The sequence below is a fragment of the Mesoplodon densirostris genome, chromosome 12 (genome assembly GCF_025265405.1).
Source record: "Mesoplodon densirostris isolate mMesDen1 chromosome 12, mMesDen1 primary haplotype, whole genome shotgun sequence".
Taxonomy (NCBI): domain Eukaryota; kingdom Metazoa; phylum Chordata; class Mammalia; order Artiodactyla; family Ziphiidae; genus Mesoplodon; species Mesoplodon densirostris.
In genome coordinates this window covers 81,072,683-81,097,921 of record NC_082672.1, presented here as the reverse complement: position 1 = coordinate 81,097,921, position 25,239 = coordinate 81,072,683, and the positions used below count along the sequence as shown (strand labels likewise).

The window sequence follows — 25,239 nt, the reverse complement described above, 5'->3', positions numbered from 1 at the left end:
CATTTACAAGAATACTGTTTTTATGATTAACAGCTAAATAAAAGTTTGAAACTTGGTCCATTCTTTTGTTAAACTATCTTGAGATTCTGTCTCTGCATAACCACAAATTACAGACATCCGGACAAATACTGAAAAGAAGCAGTAAGGGACTGGATGGCTCAAATTTGGAAATTTTAATATATTCCATATGAACATTTTAAGCGGGATAATTTCTCTGCGTATTGGCTTCCTCATATGCAACAAGGGATCACTGAATGGGGTTTAAGACTCGCTCTAACTATACGATTTTATAATAATCCAAAGAAGACCAGTCATAACATTTTTTAAGAGCCATCTTTTTTTGCCATTAACTTGGTTTCGTGGATTTATTAGACAATCTGGACAAAAGCAGCAGAGGGCTATCAACATGTAACCAGGATACCTTTAGTCAGCAGGTGCTCTTCTCTGAAAGCCCCTGGGAAGCCTGTTTGTCATCACGCAGCCTTGGATGGATTGAAGAAGGACTCTGAGGAAGCCGTGAAGCAAATAAAGATACTTTTTTTTTTTTTTTTTTTTTGCTGTACGCGGGCCTCTCACTGCTGTGGCCTCTCCCGTTGCGGAGCACAGGCTCCGGCCACACAGGCTCCGCGGCCATGGCTCGGGGGCCCAGCCGCTCCGCGGCATGTGGGATCCTCCGGGACCGGGGCACGAACCCGTGTCCCCTGCATCGGCAGGCGGACTCTCAACCACTGCGCCACCAGGGAAGCCCCGCAAATAAAGATACTTGAAAGCAGAATTTGGGCAGAAGAGAAAACCGTGTGGCATGTCCTCTGGAATGTGTTATGTGTTTGTGAAATTAAAAACAAATTTGCATTCATTTCAAATTATTGAATTATTTTAAATGATTATATAGTTGGTCAATCCAATCGGAATGACTGAAAATGTATCTTTGCACTTTACGGGCTTTTGTTCTGTAGACACAATAAAGAAAAACATTTCTAAAATAGTTGAAGACAATTATAGCTAGTGTTTTCCAAATGAAATTGTACTCAGTCATGAGAAAACTTAAGGTGTTCTTTAGAAATACAGAGTCAATATGTTTTTCTTTAAACATTTTTGAAGGAATAAGTAATATTCACTTGACAAGATTATGAATAACCTTGCTTCCTGAGGCAAAATTCCAGTCCTTGTGTTTACTTAAACACGAAAAGTAAAGAAAAATGCTATAATTATGAAACATGCAGTGAAAGCCATGAAAGAGAGGGTGTACGTTTAGAAACAAGGCATTGTGAATGCAAGCTATTAAAAGGTAAACTTTTAGAACTAGTTAGCATCATACATGTATACCTGTGCACTCAAAGTCCTTCTAAATATGCTGATATGTAGTCCCAATAACATAAATGTTTGCTTTACCCTCATATCTTGGATATGATGAGAGTAGGATCAAATTATATCCAATTTCTGTCCAAAGACCAGACATAAGTTTTAATATCATGATTTGTGAGCTTGAAATATACTAACGTTTTATATGTTTTTAAAATGTGTCCAACTTCTCTGTTTCTCCTATCACCCAGAAGGACCAAAATTAGAGTCTTTATTCCCTTATTATTGAGCAAAACACACACCTTCCACGTCCGTTTTCATGCTAGAAGTGAACATGGCAGGCTACACTGGAGTCATTAATCACGAAACTGAACTAAAACAGCCCCTTCTTGATTTTTCTTCCCAACTGTCTTGCCTGCAGTTTACCTTAGTTGCATTATTAGTGCTTTAATCTCAGGTATTCTAAACTCATTAATTCAGGAACATCTATTTGTTGGGAGGCCACCCTTTTCTCTGTGCTCAGAACAGGAGGACAAGGGTCACTCTGGTGGCTGTGGAACTGAAGGAACAGGCTGGGGCCTCCCCAGATAAGGGGCTACAGTGTCTTGTTTTGCTTTGTTTGGGCAGTTACATCAACTACACCCAGCACAGTATAAGTAATGAATAAATATTTGCAAATATTTAAGTAGATAATAAGAGGATAAGATTTGAGGTTTGGGGGTAATACTGGTAAGAAATAATAAGAAACTTAACTAAGAAATTAACAGCGGTAAGGGAACCCACTGAGGAGATATAAGGACATAGAACTGACAGTGCTCAGCAAACAATGGAATGGTTCTTACATTGGGGCTCTTCCCCCAGCAAGGATTTACCTTACAACAAAAGTGCGTGTGTTTAAATGTGTCATTCGTATGTATGCTTGCATATTTACACATCTTTCAGTGGTGCATATGTCCTGGCAGAGCACGGCTAAGCAGCTTAACTATCTAAAAGAGAGATTATATGGAAATGTAAACCATTCATTCCCTAAATAGCACACACAAAAAATATCTGTGAAGTTCTGTCATATTAGACACCAAACCTGAACAGACTAGAGATCTGATTATACAGTACATATTTTTATTGTCTATTCCCATTATTCATTTAGTCCTTTGAAACATTTTCCCCAATCCTATTTTAAGTGAAAATTAATATAGGTGCTTATACTTTGGAATAAAGTTTATTTATTTCAATTCAAGTTACAGTTAAGTTTTAGGTAGGAACCTCCTTTCTCTTAGGCCTCGTGTTTCCATGTGGAGGGAAATTCCTTCAAGTCCTACTTTGGGCCTCTCTCCACCCCAAGGAGGGAGGAGGGGGACTTTGTGTTAAAGAATCAGGCACTGATGACTTAGCCCTTTCTGGATTCCTCCTTCCTAATCAGTCTGCCTGCAAACAGCAGACACCACAGCAAATAAACCTGCACAGCAGCCTTCAGAAGGCAGAAGCTTCTCGTGGTTCAGAAAATGTGGCAGCCCCTTGGTGAGTCAGCAGCCAGTTTACAACCTGAAGTCTAGCTTCTGAACTTGTTCACTGTATTTATGGTAATAATTAGATCTCCCACCTTGCAGTTCTTGGGTCTAGATCACAACTGGACACAGATTTGGGAGCAGAAAATAAGGGGTGTTTTTTAAGTTCCCCCAAAGCCCCAGATGGAACATTTACTAAGTAAAAAATAATAATTCTATCGCAAGAGATGGCAAGGCCAAATATGATCTCTGACCTCCAGGAGTACAATCTAGTGGAAGAAACAAGCGTGACTAAGTGAAATAGAATGTATGTAATATTACACGGGCCCAGAAAAGAGAGTTAATAATTCTGCCTGGCAAGGAAAGGCAAGCATGTGAGGGAGGGGTTAAGAGAAGTTTTAGAGTCGACATGGTTATTTGACCTCCTGTTTTGAAGAATGAGGATAATTTTTAGGCAGACAACAAAGGAAAAAGGGTATTTCAATTTTAATGGGAAAAAGACTTGAGACAAAAAGGAACAGAACGATTAATAGAGCTTATGAGAAATTAACGGGGCAAGAATGGCACCGGAAGTGGGGATGGGCTATAGTATAATGAGGGGGGTGGGTCTGTCTTGGAGATTCTCGAAGGAGAACCGATAGGACTTCTTGTCTCATCAAATGAGACGAAGGAGCAGAAGTATTTCCAGATTATGTGGATGGTTATATGTCAAAGTTGCCAAAGTAGAGGGACATTTCGAAAGAAAAAGCATTTTGCTGGCAGAGGATGTGAGGGAGACAGTGCATTTGATGTAGACTTTTGATGCACACAGGGTCTACCAACCACCGAGAAATGTAGGCCTGGTTTGCAGGGGAGGGTCTGGCATGACCAGTTACAGTGCAGTCTTGTCTCCATATGTATTAGTGTGGAAACTTTTTTTTTAAGTTTATTTATTTTTGGCTGCGTTGGGTCTTCGTTGCTGCGTGCAGGCTTTCTCTAGTTGTGTCGAGCGGGGGCTACTCTTCGTTGCAGTACGCGGGCTTCTCATTGTGGTGGCTTCTCTTGTTGCGGAGCACGGGCTCTAGGCACGTGGGCTCATTAGTTGTGGTTCGAGGGTTCAGTAGTTGTGGTGCACGGGCTTAGTTGCTCCGCGGTATGTGGGATCCTCCCAGACCATGGTTCGAACCCGTGTCCCCTGCATTGGCAGGCAGATTCTTAACCACTGAGCAACCAGGGACGTCCCAGTGTGGAAACTTTTGATTGATAGACATATAATGTCAGGGATGGGATGGGTGGGGCAAAAGAGGAAGGCTGAGGGGGAGACAGGGAGGTAAAGCAGCCTGTAAAGGAGACTGCCTTAGCACAGAGGTGTTAGGGAATTTGTAGAGGATGCTGAAGAAAGGAGAGGTTAGATTTCTGGAAAAGGTCAAGGAAGAAGATAAAACATCTGAGGAAAGGAATCATTCTCCAGTGGCTCTAGAAATCGGTGTTTCTGAACACATAAGCAATATTCTGTTGTAAAACCCGGGAAAGGAAAGGTTAACAGCAGGTCTGTAACTCACTCCTTCCGGAGCAGGGAACAAGGGGGAACCGATGACATCAAGCTGACCTTGACACAGATGAAGGAGAGTACAGTGACCTTGACCAGACCTCCTTGTAAGCATGCAGTGGTATTTGCTAGAGAAAAAATAAAAGAGAGTCCTTATCTCTTCAATGTCTTCAGCAGGCTACAACTAGTCTTTCTAGATCTTTCACTGTAAATGAACCCCAAATTTCCTGACTTACGGGTCATGACTGGATGGGGCAGCGGGGTAACCCCCATGTATTTTTGCTAGTTGTGTAATCAACAGAATATATTATATAATGGAGATGCTCAAACACAGAAATTACTTCCTTTGCAAACAGTGTTTCCACGTGCCTGTCTCAAAATTCATCTGTTAACCTGGGCCAAACCATCCTCCTAAGGGAGAAAAGGTTGGCCTGATGGTTTTGGGGTCCTTCAGGAAAAGAACATGCTAACTGTGCCTGGTGCTCCTTTATCTTGGAATCATCAGTAAAGTGTGGTGTGGGGTACTGAGTCTGCTTTAACAATTTCATCCTTTGTACTAACACAGAACTTCCTTTGCTTTCAGAGTTAGTGAAGATACTCCAGACAAGGGCATTAAGTAGGTATAACAGCATACACATGTTCATCAAGATGGTTTAGAATCAGCAAATTGTTTGACCTCGGTAGGTTACAAGGCTGTGGAAATATTGATATGTCACCATCTCAAGAATATGAAGTTATGTCTTTAACAACTTTTCTATAATATCTTATCCACTATGTATATGTCAGGCATTGATCAGCTCTCTGGTCAGTCACAAGAACTAAGTCACCTGGAAAACCCTCAAAGCTTCCCCAGTTCCTACTCTCCTCACGTCCTGTCTGGGGACTTACAGGTTCATCTTCCAAAGAGCACAAAGCCCCCACTTCTGGTCCTGCTCTGTCCTGTCTCGAAGCTGCTCAGAGGTCTGTGCACAGAAGGACGGCATCCTCCACACCAAGACACACCTACAGCATCTGTAAATTTCCTGATGAGAACTCATCTCACTTTATTTTCTGCTTGACAACAAACTGACCCCAATAAGTTAAAGAACATTAGTAATACCAATTCCAGGCCCCTTTCATTTGTTTTCAAGGGGAAATTTATTTTTTACTCAATAGATAGAGTGAATGTAGGTTTCAATCATATTTTCTCTTCTTCTATCAAAAGTATGTATCATAAGTGAGTGCACTCAGGCTTCACCATGACCTGTAAAAGAATCGTGGCCAGATTATTTGCCTACAGGTTGGCCTGTTCTAAGGGTATTATCAGAGATAAAATTCACCAGTACATGGATCTGTGAATTCTCTGGCTTCAGAGCAACAAGAAAACATGTGCTCGACAGGCTTCAGCAACAGAATAAAACTGTACTGTCCAATGTAGTAGCCACAGGTGGCCAAGGAGCACTGTGAAAAAAGGAATGCAAAATATCCCACTAACAGTTTTTAATTGATTATATGTTAAAATGATAATATTTCAGATATATACTAAATTATTAAAGTTAATTTCATATTTTAATATGGCAAGCAGAAAATTAAAATTATGCATGTGGCTCAAACTGTATTTCTATTAGACAGAACCAATATAGATGACATTTAAGATGTTAGGGTATTGCTGTAGTCAGAAGATTCCGCTGACTTCATTCTACCCTTGTTTTAACACTAACCAGAAACATATAAGGAAATAATAATAAGTAAAAAAATATAAAAATATTTTATCTTGCTACTCCTGTATATATTTTGGGGGGGTAACATACAACAAATGAGAATAATGAAACAATTTCAATTGTGACTTTAGAAGAGCCCATTCAACTAAAGAAGAGCCCATTTCAACTAAAATTTCTTCTACAAATGTAGAGAAATACAAAAAGTTAGATTCCATTGTTTTCTATTACAAATTTTGCAAATACAAAAGAATACAAAATTAAAAAGTAGATTTTTTTAGTAGAATCTTATGAAGATACTAAAAAATGAACATGTCTACCTGTACCAATCATTAAATTCCAGAAATAAACATCTCATAAATAAATGAGTAGAATCAGACTAGAAAGATTGCTAAAGGAAAGCTTTAAGCAGCCTCTGAAGAAGAGGAAAGGTGGGTTACATTAACACAACTAAACATTTTTCTTCAGGATTTGTGAAGAGGTAGTATGCAAATTTCCGGTGAATGACTTCTAATTGAAAAGAGATAACATTTATAACCAAGACTATCAATTATAACCAAGTTTACTGGAATAGAAAGTTCCACCACAATGGAAAAATTAGCTGGCTCACAATTAGGAGACAGCGTAGTACATGATCATTGAATTAACGTCAGAATTATTTATTAATCAATTTAAAGTGTTAAGCAAAATTTCGTATGTGTGTCTATAACGTGCCTTTATTTTTGTAAGGCATGAGGAAATCTATGATAAACATACTATTTTTGGTTGAAACATAATTTAAGGCAAAACGATCTATATCAACGAGCAAGTTGATTTAAAAAAATGAATATAGATGTACAAGGGAAGTATTCTATCTAAATAAGATTCTTGCTTTGCGTTTATGGAAGATTGTAGTTGAACCTATAAATACTATTTATCAGCGGAAGTACTAGGAAAGTGATATTCCCCTTCAGATAACTCACTGCCCCTCACAACCATATCAGCGTACTGAAGGATCCCTGAGTAGGTGTAAAGAAAACCACTGAACAGCAACAAAAGGGGAAAAGCAGCAGCGAGAAGCAGTTACAAATCACGTCACGCCATTTGCAACAGCATTCACGGAAATATGTGTATGTGCTCCTTCTGGCTCCACCACATACACACATCTCTACACAGGCATGTACGGAAGGGAGGGGAAATGCAGACAGTTGGCAAGTGAATGTGGATGACTAAGCTGTGAGACTCAATGACACAAAACAAAGTGATAGGGAAAAAAAATGACTGTACAAAATGACAGGAAATTAAGAAAGTCTTTATACCTTTCTCGTTCTGGTGAATGCAAACTAGCATCTGGTCTCAAGCAGTTGGTACTAGCACTCCTCGCCCTGTCAAGGGAGGGCTGCAGGTCACTAGTGCCAGTGCATTGCATCCAGGGTGGAGGAGAAAGACAGAGAAAACAGAGAGAGGAAGACCAGTTAGAGAGGAAAGCATCGAGTCCTGTCCCCTTTACACAAAGTGCAGAATCACTGCGAGTCGGTTCATAAGGGTGTGAGCGCTGACAGGATGGCCGTGCACAGTTTTGTTTAGAAAATGACACTAAACAAAGATTATGCTTGAATTGCTTTGCATAATTTTTTTAAAGGGTCTCAGACTGAAAAAAATGAGGCTAAGTCACACCTACTTATGAAAAAACTGGATACAGAAAGCACTGAAACAAAATGCCTAACACTTCATTACCAAGGACAGATGCCACACCAAAACAAAATGAAGGACAGCAGAGGAGGAAAATTTTACAACTCAGCTATTTTGGTTCAAACACTAGACAGGGGAGGTGGACGGTATGACGTCCAAACGTCCTTACCTAACCAGAATCTCATCAGTAAACCTCAGTGCTCTCGAGTGAAAGCATTCATGGTGAAGGGGTTTGGTTTTAGTATGTGCAGGCAGAATTGAGCTCCACAGAGTAAAATCGTCCAAAAATAAAATAATATAAAATCAATTCTCATAATTGAAATCAACAAGTAAAACAACAAATAAATGACAAAGAAGACAACGACTAGAAATCTGATATTTGAGTAAGTAGATTTCATTTAGAGAAATATTCTAGCATAGGTTTTATAATTAAAGCTATTTTTATTTTTTATTATATTTTTAAATTAGTTTTTATTGGACTATAGTTGATTTACACTGTTGTGTTAGTTTCTGCTGTACAGCAAAATGAATCAGTTATACATACGCATATGGCCACTCTTTTTTAGATTCTATTCCCATATAATTAAAAAGTAATGAGCAGAGTTCCCTGTGCTATACAGGAGATTCTTATTAGCTACCTATTTTATATGTAGTAGAGTGTGTGTGTCAATCCCAATCTCCCAATTTATCCCTCCCCGTTTTCCCCCTAAAAGCTATTTTTAGATATCATGAGTTTTCTCTGTATATAATTAATTTTAAGAGGAGATGCTAATGCTTTATTAGAAAGTAAATTTGCTATTTTTAGTTGGTGAGGGATTAGGGATTAATTTATAACTGAGACTCACTGTTATGACTCTTACCTGTAAATATTCCAGCGAGAACAGTTCTCTAACAAGGGCATCTTGGGTGGTAATGTTTTATAGTGCCTAACAAGATGTCTGGAACATGGGTACGCAGACACGCAGGAAACAGAAAAATACATATGAAGCGAATTTTATCAGGATCTGAAAAAAGTAGGAGACCTAGATAGCTACAAACACAGATGGATCTTTTATTTTTCTCAGAAAAACCACAATAATTACTTGAAGGTAGGAAAAGAACTGTTAAATATGGAATCATAGACATGTCTTCATAATTAAGATGAAGACTTAAATTATAGTTTAAAAGCCTTAATTTGAAAAAGATTTGAGAACTACACTCTATGAAGTAACCAACATGAAACTTACTATTTAATCCCTGTTTAATATTATACCTGCTTCTATGGAAATAACTCATAGCTAAAAGTACTAATCAAATAATTTATGAAATTTGGGAATTAATATGACTAAAAGTTAATAGTCTAATAACAAGCAAAATGCTGACCAGCATTGCAGGGACAAGCCTGGTCACAGTACTGAAGGCAGTAAAGGAAGATCAAGAGGTGACTGCAGGGCTTCCCTGGTGGTGCAGTGGTTGAGAGTCCGCCTGCCGATGCAGGGGACACGGGTTCATGCCCCGGTCCGGGAAGATCCCACATGCCGCGGAGCGGCTGGGCCCGTGAGCCATGGCTGGTGAGCCTGTGTGTCCGGAGCCTGTGCTCCGCAACGGGAGAGGCCACAGCAGTGAGAGGCACGCGTACCACAAAAAAAAAAAAAAAAAAAAAGAGGTGACTGCAGTGGGCAATCCTTTCCATTTGTCACCTTCTGGATACAAACCCAACAGCAGGTAACATTTATCACCAGAAATTGGGTGGGATGGGTATTAGCTGCAACCAGAATATGAATTCTGATTTGGCAGAAACAAGGCCCAACACCAACTGAATTCCTTTAAAACCTACAAGGACTTCTGAACTGTCTATATCACCAAGGGTAAACTTGGTCCTGTCAATGAATGTCTTGGTAATTTAATAATGTTTCTACAAAATTTAACTGTCAATAATGAGAATCTATTGTCCATTTTGGCTTACTTTAATTAAAGTATGATAAAATGAGGAATAGAATAAACATTTGCTGAGGACATAATAAATATCAAACACCCCCATGGGTTTATGCATGTTTATACTAATGGTTGATTCAGGAAATCTTTTAAAGCTGTGGTTTAAAATGTATTAAAGTACCACATTCGAGCACAGATTGAGGACACTTTTACTGAAGCAAAGGGTTCAGCCTGCTTCACAGACAGAATCTTCTTTTCAACTCCTAAACCTTAGGCAACTGTCTTTAGTAACAAGTTGCTATACAACATTTCCAAGCAATTGGTTCAAAAGTGAATTTTTTTTGGGGGGGGTACACTCTAACAGGGGTCAGCAGAGAATGGAAATAGAATGAAAAGTGGCCACAGTTTTTAGTTTGAAGGTCCACATTGGCTTTGCCATTTATTGGCTGTGAACCTGGATGATTCAAGTCATCAAGCCTTTTTCTACATCTATATCATGGAGGAAATAACAGTCTTTAACAGGGATGCTGTGAGGATTAAGTAAAGTAACAGGCACAAAGGGTCTAGGACACAGTAAGGAAGCCACAGCATTTTCTGTACAACATGACTGTCTCAGGAAAGGTTTTATGGAAAACGCATTTGATACTGATAACAATGGGGGGGATGAATTAAACAATATGAGACAGAATTTGTAGTATGTGACTTTGATATGCTGTGCGTATAAACTCTCCAGGGAGTGGCTTTAATTTGCAAAGTTTCTGAAATATGTTTGACTCACAGACTCTTAAATTGGCTGAACTTCATGTGGAACCAACTCCTCGGAACACATTTTTGGAAAAACTAGTTCAGTGGAAAACTTCAAATAGACCTGATTTTGAATCCTTGCTCTGTTACATGTCAAATAAAACTTTCTTAGCATCTTTCCTGATCTGTGAAATGAGGGTAATAATGTTCATATGATACAACTATTGTCAGGACATTGAGATAAAATTCATTAAATAATCACCACTGGGCTTGGTACTCAATGAATGTTATTTTCCTTGTTTACTGGAAAGTAGTAAATCCACAGGTTTTATTCTTAAAAGTCGTAAGTGAATATGATACGTATTCTGAAGATAAGATTTTACAAAATGATGAAACTACTAGCTTATTCTATTGTGCCTATCCTGTTATTTTACCTTTGAAAGTGGGATGTAATGGAAAGAAAAACAATATATTTAGTGATTCTGTTTAGCTTATTGGTGTGAATGTGTTAAAAATACCCACACGTTGGGGGCCAAGCACACACCAGGTGCCCAATAAATATGAAAGCTTTGTTTTGTTTGTGTTTTATAGTTGTAGTCACCCCAACGGGACTATGAGAAAATTTTCTGAATCTGAAAAGCAATCATTCCTATTAAACTATTTGTCAGGACAACCAAAGTAAGGCTGGAGGCTTTCGAATTATAAAGAATTGAGCTGATTTTTACAATAGTTAGGATTTTACATTATTTCTCCAGTTTGCACACAGAACTAACATCCCTCATTTTTCCCTGTGGCACTCCACACAGGGCAGTAGTTATGACTAGGAGAGTTTAATTCATGTAAAAAGTTCTCATTCGGGAGATCATGTTCCATTCCTGAGTGGAAGCCTAGGTCCACAGACACAATAAAGCTGCATTTGTGTTTGCGTCGCAGGTTTTCCGGGTACAGCTCTTTCCTTCTCTCTCCTATTTACTTTTTATTGGCCATAATATTTGAAAGAGTTTATCTGTGTGTTGGTTCATTTGTCTCACCTAGTTATTATTTCTGTACCTTCCATTAACTTCACATTGAGGATAAATATGCACAGACTATATTCTTTGAGTAATCTGTAAAAGGACTTATTTGGGATATGAGATCCAAGATGTAATGAGATGAAAATAAAGTGCTAGGTTCTCAGCTCCAATTTAGACGACAATAACGTATCCCCTCTTCTTCTCATCTTTAAGGAGGCTTTATACCGTTACATGTCTCTATGGGAAAGTTGGTAGTGTAGCATTTCTGACCTGGTGAGTGTATGAAGGAAGGGAGGGCTTAGAAGTTAACAGGTCATATATCTGCACTCTTTATCAAGAAGGAAACTGAAGCTCAGCTCTTAAAAATGAAGTGGTAAAGATCTTATTAAAAGCCAACAGAAAGAAAACAACAGTAGAATCAAAACATAAAAATTAAAAAAGGCTAAAACAAAGTGAACTTATAATCATGGAAACAGTAACACTGCCATGCACAGCAGATCAGACCTCTTGTGTCTAGATGGGTGTGTGTGTGTGTGTGTGTGTGTGTGTGTGTGGTGGGGCTCACAGCGAGGTTATAGAATTTTAATTGCAGAAATCGGTTCCTCGGTTTTGGAAATGTGTAAACAGTTCCACAGAGGCTCACAGCCTCTGGATTTCAAATATTTTGATAGAAAAGCAGTCTGCCTGGATCAGAATTCAAATATATTTGGAACCTTTTCCACAACCTCCATATAAAACAAAACCAATTTTGAACACTGGGGAAATTAATTTCACGTATTCGTAATAATACCGCTAAGGGCGAGACGGAAGCAGAGTAGAATGGAAAGAGTCATCACACACAGTTACCGTCACCAAATTCCTGTATTTACCTGGTGGTGTGTAGGCATTCTGCACTTCGTCCTCGTTTTGCTCTGGGAAGCATGAGAAGCTCACTGCACAGACAGGATGGGTGGTGAGTGAAACAGATAAGTTATGAGGCATTAAATGACATGGGTTATGCCAATGGTATGCCGATGACAACACGAAAAGGGAAGAAACCAGATTGTCTACACTAGCATATTTGCTTGAGAGGTTAAACAAAAATAAACATCACAGTACTTTTTAAATTTTCAACAATAAAGTACAAACATTACGGTCGAAGTCCTAGCTGTTGCTGATTTGCTATTGTATTTCAAAGCGATTTCACAGAGTATCAAGGCAAAACTAAACTAAACTGAACCTTCCCCAAATAAGACATAGAAATCTGTTTCCAATTCTAGACACTTAGGTATTTTAACAACTTTTAAAAGCCCTATAAATCTGGCTTTTCTGATACTAATGGGAACCCTAAATTTTAAAATTTCTTTTTAGCAACTCAAAGCATGACAGTTTTCTTGGCTCTTACAGCCTGTAAAATGCAACATCACTTATTCTGTTTCTCCTTTACCAACTAAGAACATACTTGATTAGGAATGTTTTATCTTAAAACTGATACTTTTTCTACACTCAAATTAATTTCACTCTATTGAATGCCCTGGTCCAGAAGTCCTTCTTTTCCCCCCTCCTCACCTAAATTCATGGTGGCCCCAGTGAATGTCAACAAAGGGACCCTCACCTGACTCCACTCCACCTGAGCAGCGGGGACCCCCTCCTCCGAGCAATGCTCTGTCCCAGTAAGTACCACAACCTCATCTCCTGAAGGTCATGGCTCCAGCAGGGTGACAGTTAGGGAGCTAAGAGGCTCTCCTTGAGCTCTGTGTCCTTGACTACACAGCAAAAATCAATCATTGTGTACCAACCTCATTCCCTACTCTTCCCTAAAAGTTTCTACACTTCAAAAAGCCAGAAGACACGATTCAACCAGCTGGGGATTCTAACAACCCAAAACAGATCCTGGGCTTGTGGTCAGGCCCATCTTACAGGAAGGGCGTTGGTCTGAGGAGAAAGTCCGCGGGCATGTAGAACCATGGAGTCATAACATCAAACAAATGCAGAACTAAGCCTAAGTACACATCCACAGAAGAAAGAATCCATTTCAATATTTTGTACTTTATAGACATTTTAGGTAGCTACATTTTATGAGAAGTAGGTGTACTAAAAAATATGACTGCTGAAGTTTTCACAGAAACTCTGCAATAGTAACTGTCTTTCAGATGGCCTGTACCCAAAAACTTTTTATTGCAGAAAAAACATAACTTTATAATTACATAAATAATATCCCAAAGACTGCAGCCCACAAAAACTAAAATATTTGAAAATTGCTTATGTAGACTCCCTTCTATAATTTAGGTTAGTATCTAAGTCAACAACAAACTGTACATTTAGAACTGGCTAAACATAAATTCTGATTTCTTTTTTAAATGCACCTTTTATGACAATATAATATTAGTCAAATATTTCCCAGAGTTGCATTTCTATTAGAATATCTTAAGAGTCATTCCTTGGGAGAAGTTCAGTTTTGAATGATGAAATACTTTTCCTGTCTTTTGTACTATACCAAGATACCTATCATAGACGAAAACAGAGCAAAGAAGACATACAGTGTTGAGATCATAATGTGGACGAATACCTGTCTTGTTCTGATAGACACTGACTGTCTATATCTCCGGGTCTGTGACCAACTGGGCTGCAGGACACATCGTGGTGTCTGGTTGGAGAACGTGACCTTCTTGTTGGATGAATTTCATCTAAACTCCTGAAATGATTGCAAAAATTTAGATGCATCACAATGTACCACCTTCCCCAAACAGGCTGACAGACTAACAGGAAAGAATGGACGGTAATTGGCAAATAACTGACACGGCTTGAAAAGTGCTGGCCTCATCACCAAGTCCATGTTTTAAAGGTATTTATTCTCTACCATGGCTTTGCCTGTGCTGTATTTCTCCAACCTCCTTTGTTTACTTCCATCAAAAAAGGACCACAATTTTCATCTGCATACTTAGTGAAAATTTCAGAAGTGTATTTCAGGGTGAGATGAAATACATCACAATATAACTTCCATTTTATATGCTTTTCCAAACATTTAAAGTGCTTCAAAGAGACAATCCCAAATTTCTTAAAAATGCATTCCACCTCAACCTTATCATTTGTGCCACTTCTCTGCACAGGTCTAATTTATTACCATACAATTTCTCCCAACAGGAGAAATTTAACTAGCAAACAGAATACAAGACAGTTATTCAAAAACTGTGCTGGCAACATTGACTTCTTCCACTCCCTGGGAGATTACCTGAGATTAGAGAACAGAATGCTGCATAGGCTGGGTAATAAAGAAAAAGGCATTTTGCCTACCAAGGATTCTGAAAAAAATAACTTGATTGACCAAACCATTATTTCATTTCTGTTAGAGTCTTGTGGCAGTTTGTACTGTATTATAATAAAGAGTACCGTAAAGGATGCTAAGCTCGTCTCGAAGCCTACCTCTGTAATGGCACATTTGGTAAACGGGAACGCGGCCTCCCCTGGTCATCACCACGATGCGGAGACACTGACCGTGAGCGGTGATGCGTTGTTCTCTGCTGCTCTGGCACAGTTAATGTTGAAGGTTTGCTTTCTCTAGCACTAGACCTATAACCTACTGGCAAGAGTATACACAAAGAAAGAGTCAGTATTCTTCTATAGTGTCAGTGCCAATATGGAGACATCAAATGATATGGGAAGCGGCCATTGACCTATGAAGATAAATGCCATGCAGTCAGTATTACCAGCCTTATCGTCAAAACTACTAAGTATAGGTACAGAGTGTAACATACACATGCATGAGGACCGGGTACAGTTTGGCTCAAAGGTTACCATGGAGATACTGATGACAAAAATGACAGCTGATGCCTAAGACATCAGGATGAGTTGGGATACTAGTTTACGGAATGAGTGAGTGATTTTTTTAGCAACACAAATGAGGCACTTGACAGTGAACTGTTACTCATATACAGGTCAATGCTTAGAAATTTAGTGTCTTTTCGAATGTTATTGGAATTTTTCTGCCAAAGGATAAATTATGTTAGTTGGATTTCAGATGGCTTCGCTAATAAGAAAATAAAGATGCTACCGTACCAATTTTAATTGACAAAGAAGAGCAGCAGGTCTTCACTATAACAAATACTGATTGTGAATTTTGAGGACCACAGATAATACTGCAATTTTCAAATGAAAATAGGGTATGGGTGGAGCTGACTATGGCAATAATGCAGAACAAATCAACCCTCTGAAAGAAACAATTATCAAATCTACCCCAGACATCTGAAACTATTCCACAAATGTGTTAGTAACCTAACATAATTAAGTTTTTAATACAGTTACTTAAAATTAAAATTAAATTCTAAAAGTCATTCTCCCTTGAAACCAAAAGGTTTCTATGACCTCTGATTTAGTTAAGATAAAACAGCAAACCATAGTAACAGTTTAATTAAATGTTTTCACAAGGTTATTGTTGCTATTATTGGAAGGAAAATAAAAAATTATGTGGCCAAAGGAAAAATAATGATATTTACAACTACAAGAAATGTACACAATCATTAATGAAAACATTAAGTCTAACAAGGTAGCTTGAACTGCTGCTCATTTATTTACTTGACAACTCTCACATTATTTTTAAAATATGCCATGTAACATTATTATTAAAGGCAGACTAAATTCCCCAGCAGTTTATTTGTTGTGATTGTATAATCTTTTGACTAAGCTTGGAATATACGGAAGGTCTCTAAACATTACGTAAAGGCCAATTTGACAATGTTGACACCAAAGAAGCTCAGCCATTTTGTTACTCTCTAAAAACATCGGTAAAGGACTAAATAATATAAACATAAGTGGTATAATTTATAATTTCATTTTATGACAAAAATAAGAGCAATTCAGGTACTATTTTGAATTTCATGTAGAAAGTTTCCTTGTTGTTCAGACATACAAATTGTAATATTAAGTCTAGAACGATACCAACTAAATTTACATGTAGTGAATTTATTTCATAGTTCAATATTAAAAAATAATGGTGGCTGTTTTAAAGATAATTAATCCAAAGTCTGAATTACTTAAAACATTTTAAATTACCAATTGGTATCATTTGAAAACATTTGGTATCAATTATATTATAATTATGGAAGGTCAGTATTGAATTGGGAGCACTATTTCAAGATTTCAATGAATAGTCAAGGTATATAAATGGAACTTTTAGATTTGGAATAATTAATTATTCTGAAGTAACTTTTAGAGACTTTAGGCATCTTCTGTAAAAGGGTATAATTAATTTTTTTCTTGGATTCTTTGTATTTACATAGAGATTAATGTTTTTTTTATCCTATCCTAATATGCATTCATAGACCTTTCCCTGCTTTTTATAATAATTCATTTTTTATACTATGTTTAGTCTACTGTTGACAACATGCACTCTGCCTTCAGAAAAAAGGTAAGAAGGAACTGCTATTTTATGCTCACTTCAATGTTTCCGTTAGTTCAAAGTTATTGGGTTGTTTTTGTTGTTTTTTTTCATTTTCTGAACTTGCAGTAATGGTCTGAAAGTTGAGGTTGCCAGATGCCTGGCCTCAGATGAGGGCATTCCATGTGTGGTTATTTTTATTCTTCTTAAGCAGCTGAAATTACTTATTCTAAGTAACAATAAGGCTATGATAGCTATAAAGGTAGTAAGATGTAGCTCTGGAGGTCTCAACTGCTTAAAGGTGGTAATACATCAAACGAGAACATAGAACCCTGTGGTCCTAGAGAAGCCAGGTATTAGGAAGTTCAAGGCCCAGCTGCGGTAGAACATCTAAATGACACTTTCCAGCTTCTTCAGCAAACGTAACCAGAAGCTTCACTGAGTGTGTTAAACACATGTAGAACTACCTGGCATCCACGCGTGAACAAATTTCTCTCTATACCGGACACTAGGAAATCTGTAATCAGCCTCTTAGAATATCTGGCAATGTATCAACACACTTGTTTATTAGCTTATCCCCTCACTTTATTTTAGCTTCGTGCCCTTATTTTACTATCTTTCCTCTTCATTTAAAATGTATTGTTTATTACTGTGTGCCTTGCTATACTGTATTTGCCACACATATATATCTTTAGAAGCTACCATATATACATTTTGAATCACTGAAGAGCACCCCTAAAATATAAGTAAATTCCATTATTTCCTTTATTAATTTATGTAGAAATCTCTGGAACATAAAATATTACTGATTGGCTTATTTAATTTATTAGTTATATTCTATTAAAAGTTTGCCTCGTTACATTCTAAATGCTAAATAAAAATGGATATCATTTGAAATGACAATTCAGACACTGCTTCTCTATGGCAAAAGGATAATCCCTGATATAAACATATATAATCATATGTTTATATCAGGATGGATTATAGATATATCTAGAATTCAGTGTTCTTTGGTGGTTGCAAACACTAAACCACTGCAGTTGGTCCTATACTTCCCATTTTGGCTGTTACCCATGTGGTCTCTCAGGGAAAAGAAGAAACTCATCGTTTTTGTAAGTATTTGTTGAATTAGCCATTCATTCATTCATTCATTCATTCGCTATACGGCCTCATCATAAAAATGTGAAATTTTAGGTGAATAGCCTGTGAGAACCACCCACAGAAGTAAATTCTATTTAGATGAGTTAGAAGTGACAACATTAAGACGAATTAACAGCCAGGATTCTTGTTAGAAAGGTTTTTTGACAAGACCCCTTTCCTACGAGGAATCATCTGAATTCTATGTAAATATGCCAACGGGTACCATGGACAACTACCTTCCCCCTTTTAATTCCATAAAGACAATATTCTATTAAAGTCTGTGTGAAAGTTTCTGGGTAGAGTGTGCCTAATTATTCTGATCCTTTTATAAATCAACAAACTCAGAAAGCAAAACATGAACAGTTATCCACAATTGCCCACTATTATTTCAAACTCTCCCTGATGGTCTGATATCAAGGAGTAATATCTAAGTACACAGATATGCACAGAACCAGATTTATTTTTTTTAAGATACCTGCTACTTTCATACAGTGATCAAAGACAATATTTTCTCTGAGTTTCATGGAGCAGATGAAGCCTAATTTTAGGGAACTCTCCATAATTTTCTCCCAGTTTTAATGAAGTCGTATGTATCTCTCTAAATCGCGACCTCGGTCACTAGTCTTCGTAATGTCTATTGACTTTACCAAAATCATTGCCCTCAAATTAAGTGCATCCCCACCTGAGAAATTATGTAAATTAAGGGAACATCTGTCAATACTGTCCCAAAGAAATGTCTTTAAGAACTCATATTTATACACCCCAAGATTTTCTCTTTAATGTCTTCTGATTTGAATATCTCCCTACTCTTCATTAGTAAATAAAGGGAACAGGATTAGTGCCAAGAAAATACGTCTTCACAACTTGGTTTGACTCACTTTCTGACTAGACTCAGATGAGAAACATAGATTTGAACTGCACAGTGTCACAAAGATTTTACTAATTTATACAATGACAAAAAGACATTGACTTCAAACGAATATTGAATCTTTCTAAAGCATTCCCTTATTTTAAAACATACAGACACATTCTAGGTATAATCAGTGCTGAGCATTTCACAAAAGCGTTAAAAGCTAAGCCATGCCACATGCAATTTTAAACCCTGCCATGCACCTGTCTCAGTATATTCCATGGAAGGCTACATTATTTTCAGAAACGGAGGAAGCAAAGTCATAGACATACAGTATAAACACAGGAGAATGGAATTTTTATTAAAAATTAACTCTATCCTTTCAAAAGTCATATTTTCACTTCTGCTCAGAGCATTGTGAAATGATGATTGGAACTTCATTAGCTTCTAAGGGCGACCCTGACTAATTTAAGTGGGGACGTTAATGAGTATTTACTAGTCCACCTCAAACTTTCTTAATAATTTGGAAGACAAGTCACCATGGAATAGTATAATCCAGACTTCTCCGTGCTCTAAATCTCCAATATGGGACCCAAGGAAGTCTGGAAACTGGCAGGAAAGCAAGCACGGAAGCACAGTGAAGCCAGCCACGTTCCCCCACGCACCTGGAGGGACCACTCCAATGGCATCATCAACCTCATAGTCTGATATGTCACTGTCACTGATTCGCTGGGACCCTGCATGACAAGAAGGCAAACAGATACCTCTGTGTCCGCTCGGGTCAGGAAATGTAGAGGACATGGTCACATTTTATTTTAAAGCTAATTACATTATTACTAAATACTTTCACTTTTGGTGAAGTAGAGTTGATTTACAATGTCTCAGGTGTACAGCAAAGTGATTCAGTTATACATATATATACTACAAAGTTAATGCAGAGCTGATGTTTAAAAAAATATTTGTTATCCAAGGATAACATACTCTCAGCATCCTTATAATCACTGAAGACACATAGAAGGAAGGGGACTTCATAGAAGAGTATTTTGACTCTTCAAATTATTTTTAATTAAGGTCTATAGCACAGTGTATACTGTTTTCTACCCAATTATGCGCCCTCCTCTGCAGTTCAGGGAGGATGGAGCTGAGTGGAAAGGTTCACAGAGAACTTTCTTGGCAGGAACTCTACTGAGTTCATATTATTGAAAGGGCATCAGGGCCCTTTATAAAATATTTATGTTTAGCCCTCAAAATTAGCCATCATACTGCATGAAACATTAATTTTGAGGAAATGATTGATCAGAGAAGCACTAACATGAAGTATTTAATTATATGAGGAAAACAATTTGGTTCCAGATTACCAAAACGAGCCTTCTAAATTTCATCTGTTCAGTAAGAGATTTTGTCATTAATTCACAAATTAATAAGTACAGAAAAAAATATGCTTTCCCCAATCACCAGATGAACAACAGCAAACAAACTTTACAATGCTTTTGAAAAATTGTTTCTTACAAATAATAATACTAAAAATATCCAGGAATTATACTGTTATTAAGATGTTCTATGTAGCAACCCACCAATAATGACAAAAATTACCCCGTCAGTCAACCAATGAACAACTCCATCAGGACTGGGCAAAGAATTATATTTGAGAATTTTTAAGCTTTCAGCTGTGGAATTACTCCACTATATTGTATATATTACTTTCATTGGGAAAATGCAGAAAATGGTTTTGCCAAGTCTCTTTATATAGATGACTGATTTTTCAATATTTCGATCTCTAATGCACATTTGAAAAAACACCTTGAATGTTCATCTCGGCTTCGATCATAACGACACAATTACTTCTGGTAACTGAAAAGAGCCTTAACGTACTTTGCAGCTTTTTGCTGGCGCTCTCCCCATGGACGTGTCGCCGTGGCATGAAAGGTGATGGCTGAGGCAGAGGTAGTGAGGATTCATCATGAGTCTGAAGTTTATACCAATGCGGCTCATCATCTAGAAGCGCCGTCTCCAACTCTATGAGGATCTGAAAGGGCAGCTCTCGGGTTAGATCAAGCGCCGTTCCCCAAATATAATAAAAGCAGCCATAATAATGCACATCACAGAAGCCTCGTGAGGTGCCTGACCCAGATCTTCACAACACCCCTCACCTCTCCAAGGAATTCACTCTCCTCTTCTTGCACCCTGGGCTGGTCCCACACGGTTATTTCCAACATCCGTTCTCTGAAATCTCTACGATGCACATGTGAATACACAAAAGTCTGGTTCCATTTTGGTTCCAGTACTTTCTTTACTGTTTTGGTTCGCCTTTTACTTTTATCACTGAAAAATAAGTATGTATTGTCAGTGAAAAAGCAAACGCAAGTATATGCTGCCACCTACTGTAGTTACATGCAGTGCTGCTCTTGGGATGTTTACTCTCTTTAATTCATAACTTTTAATATACAAGACTGAAAAGACTATCGAGTTTAATAAGATTCTAGCTTTAACTACAATGTAGGCAGTAGTTACGATTATAGAAATTATAGAAACGCATACACAAAGGTACATTCTAAATGATGTGGCTGTCAAAGACTAATAGATGTGGCGACAAGGTAATGGACAATTTTCAAATTGGCAGATTAAAGAAACACAAGGCTTGAGGGAATTTTTTTAGGGATAATATAGTTTATTCCCTCATAGAGAAGTATCTATTACATTTTAAAGCTATATCACAGGTGTATGCATATGTGCAAATTCATCAAAATATATATATATATATATATATATATATATATATATATATAAGGTATGTGGAATTTTTGGTATGTCAATTCTACCTCGACAAAGCTTTAAAACATATGAAACTGTATCCCAAGAGAGGAAATTCTACTTTTTTCTAATTAGCAAAGATTTTTGCATACTTTTTCTAAAATTATTCCATACCTTCTATCTGGAAGAAAATACATTTTTACATAGGGATTCCTGGGACGCCCATCTACTCTTGGGGGTAGATCTGTTGCTTGCAGAACATTTACAATCAGCTGGTGGCCCACTTTGTCATACCACAGCTTCACCTAAGAGCAATGGAGAAAGAAATTAGCATTTGTAAAAATCATGAGGTATTATAATTTCACAAAAAAATACTAAAATTATTTTTGAAAAAGGAAATTTCAAATTGCAAAATACAACTGAATTTTAGATATTATTTCTGCAAAGAATACCAACTTGAAAGCATAACCACTTTAGAACTTGACTTTTCACGCATTTTAAGTGTGACTTACCAGAGGCAGGCCTGCAGTGTTGATTTATAGTGTCTTATATCATGCGATGGAATAAAACTAATGATAAAATTTTTAGAAAAGACTAAGGGAAGGGGGGATATTGAAATAATTTTCCTTGTTTTTAAATGTTAAATGCAAGTGTTTGGTGATTATACATATCTTAATAATGATTACAGCATGACTAAATGCATTCTGCAGTGCCAACTGTAGTTGATATAAAATGTTTGATGTTGGGAAAAATATATGCAAGTAACTTGGAAGACATCAGGAAACGCATTTACTGTATGCCTCTGTACACCAGATACTGCTGTTTTCTGGTATTTTTTCTTCTTTAATTTTTATAATTAACCTATTACAGATAAATTTTCATGAGAGAAGGGGAAAGGAACAAAGGAATGTGCAATGCATAAATGCCTTTAAACCAAGCGAAGGTCAAATGGTATTTCTCCTAAGATACAAGATGCCTCAATAACAAAATCCAGGAAAATGGCACACTGAAATATTACCTGCAAACTCCTACTGCAGTCAGTGCAGTATTTGTGCTGGCAGGGGACAATGTTAACTTTAATTTTTTTTTAAATTTAGAAGTTAGTTTGGGGCTTATGGTTAAATAAGAACTATGATCATGAGTTGTTTAATAGGTATAGATCAGAATACATTTAAGAGTCATTAGAACAAAAGAAGCTAATTTAACATGGGAGTGGTAAGGGGTAGGCTAAGAATTCAAACCCGGATCTGTATCAGTCCACACCTCTGTTCCTAATTAATACCAGAGGTGCGTTTTTCATAAACCTGAAATAGGTGGAGTGTATGAGAGATTCCCACACACACTGAAATAAAAAAGACGGCAGGGCAGGTAAAATAGCACAGGGACTAGACAGAGATCTTTAACCTACTAAAAACAGAAGCTAAAACCAGGAAGGGTTTCAAAAATCATAGCAAACTTACAGTTATCTTCTTTGTTTAATTAAAACTAAGAGAAGAGCAGCAAAAACAGACTATACAAATTCACACATTACCAAAGTAGCAAATGATCAACTATTTATAGAACAATGTGAAGCAAGATTTTCTTTTAGTTATTAATACAAATGTCCTGTATTCTGCCATAATCTGAAGAAATGTAGCTTTTCCTAATAATTAGCCATGTTTTCTTTACTCCAGCTTTTCCCAGATCACATATAAAACAACCATGAAGAAAACTGTAGCTTTTTCACACTAATATCAGCAATGAAGAGTTTCATCAAATGTCTTAAGAAGTTAAAAAAAATCTTAAATTTAAGTTTCTCAAGATCCAGCCTCATGAGGTTGTTAAGTGAACAGAACATGACTCTCTAGGTTTATTACATCTAACCAACTACTGATACTTCATTATTTTATGTTATCATTTATCACTTACTGTTCAGAATATCTGGCACACTGTAGGCATTCAATCAATATTTCCAGATATATGAGTAAAAGAACAATCTAATAATAAATTAATGAAAATGGATGAAGTAGATTATGCTGTTAAATGACTGACTGTATCACAGCCTTCAAAGAAAGCCACACATTTTAAAGACAGACTCAGAACAGGGAGCTTATACTAATGGTCTCCAACATGTACCAAAGACACATACAGAAAGTTGTCCTGGTAAGACTTGTGGTGCATCTTTGAGAGCTCCAGGGCTTGTTGGAGAAATTACAGAAATGGAAGGCCTTTCCATCTTCTGAGATTCAAAGGAACTAGAACCTAAAATGAGAAAAAAGAATCAAGTACTTTTTAGTAACATATTTGTAACCTATGTGTGGAGAATACATATTTTTCATGAAATGCTAAATGCATCTGTTACTGGTATAAAACCATAATTCAATGGCATCCATAAGAGTAGGACCTACTTTCAATGGGATAGTCCTAGAAAGTTATCATCGTGCTTTCTTTGGTTAATTGTCTATTTTAAAGGTATTTAAAGTGATATAATCAAATACTGTATTTATTTGCTCCACTCTGTAAGTATTGACTTTCTGCGTTTCTAGAGGGTATTGGCCTGTGTATGCTCTTGTACAGCCTCGCATACAGTTAAAGGTTTCATGCTATCAGTGATAAGAAAGATGGTACCCGTTGTGTTAATTATCTTAGGATCATCTATTATGAACTGTCCTCACTGACATTAAAATGAACGCACATATCATATAATTTATAAGCTGTGTCTAAGCCTAGATAGAATTCATCACTGTTTTAAAATACGATTTACATCTCTTTTGATTTTGATCTTACAGACCAATCTCCTGTCTCAGGATGCCGTCTGTGATTCATGCGTGGAGGAGGGAGGCTGGCTCCCCACTCAGCCCCTCAGTGAGGCTCTTCTCCCCCGTTTTAAATGAAAGTCCTCTCTTCTCGGGTCACTGATAAAGTGTTCACAACCAGCAATATGGACGTCTGTAGAATGCTATTACTCCAGCAAGTATAACCTTGAACCTACAGCTATTCAAAATTCAGCTTTATTGACCATTTATGGACCATTTCCCAAGCATATGTCATCTACATTTTTTCCATACATGCAACTTACATTTAAATTAAATCAGAGTCATTCTGTACCTTCTGAAGACTTTTAACTAGACGAAACAGTGCTATAAAATTCTTTGTTACTATGTCTTTTTCATGAAGTATTCTTAGGATAATTTTCTTCTTGGGTCTCAGTACAATGACACTGTTGCTTCTAATAGTCAGTATGTTTCTAATATACCAGTTTTTTTCTTTTTAAGTAACATCAACACTATAAATTATGCAATTGGTTCCATTTCACTCTTTATATTAGAAAACTCAAAACCAAATCTGGGCTCATGTCTAACAGGTATGCAGAATATGATGCTATGCATTTGATTTACTAACCTAATCTCCACTTCCTTGCTTATCCCATCCATATATTTTCTACCTTCTTATAACCAGCACTTGTTTTCCCCTTAAATCACCTTGTATTTTCTATTCCTATAAGCTGGATTACATAATAACATTTGATAAGCAAGCCCAAGTATAATCAATTTAACGCCCATCCAATGCAAAGTAAACACGTGAGTCACTTCCACATTGTCTTTGGAAACATCATCACACACATCATCATCTTCTTTTATCTGCAGTCCCTTTAATGCCCATGTAGATAACTCAAGCCTCTACCCACAGTCCCCTGGCCCTTTATCTCCACTGAAATTCCCCTCTACTCCACCCACTCACTTCCATGATCATATCTGACACTGTTATGTTGTATTAAAATTATGTATGTGC

At 37.2% G+C, this 25,239-nt stretch overlaps 1 protein-coding gene across 50 annotated transcripts in view; it reads right to left on the bottom strand.

Annotated features, from left to right (window-relative positions):
- Nucleotides 1-25,239, bottom strand: part of RIMS1 (regulating synaptic membrane exocytosis 1) — a 480,747-nt gene that overhangs the window by 133,898 nt on the left and 321,610 nt on the right. For 15 of the 50 annotated variants that reach the window (XM_060114421.1, XM_060114428.1, XM_060114422.1 and 12 more), the window contains 9 exons: nucleotides 23,597-23,709; nucleotides 21,643-21,773; nucleotides 20,868-21,039; nucleotides 20,590-20,743; nucleotides 19,383-19,454; nucleotides 14,777-14,933; nucleotides 13,923-14,048; nucleotides 12,244-12,306; nucleotides 7,331-7,420 (listed from right to left, as the gene is read on the bottom strand). In XM_060114421.1, the coding sequence (XP_059970404.1) occupies nucleotides 7,331-7,420; nucleotides 12,244-12,306; nucleotides 13,923-14,048; nucleotides 14,777-14,933; nucleotides 19,383-19,454; nucleotides 20,590-20,743; nucleotides 20,868-21,039; nucleotides 21,643-21,773; nucleotides 23,597-23,709 (1,078 nt within the window). Of the gene's footprint in view, nucleotides 1-7,330; nucleotides 7,421-7,872; nucleotides 7,966-8,563; nucleotides 8,642-12,243; nucleotides 12,307-13,922; nucleotides 14,049-14,776; nucleotides 14,934-19,382; nucleotides 19,455-20,589; nucleotides 20,744-20,867; nucleotides 21,040-21,642; nucleotides 21,774-23,596; nucleotides 23,710-25,239 lie in introns of all 50 variants that reach the window. The other 35 variants (XM_060114430.1, XM_060114457.1, XM_060114423.1 and 32 more) reach the window with 11 other exon arrangements.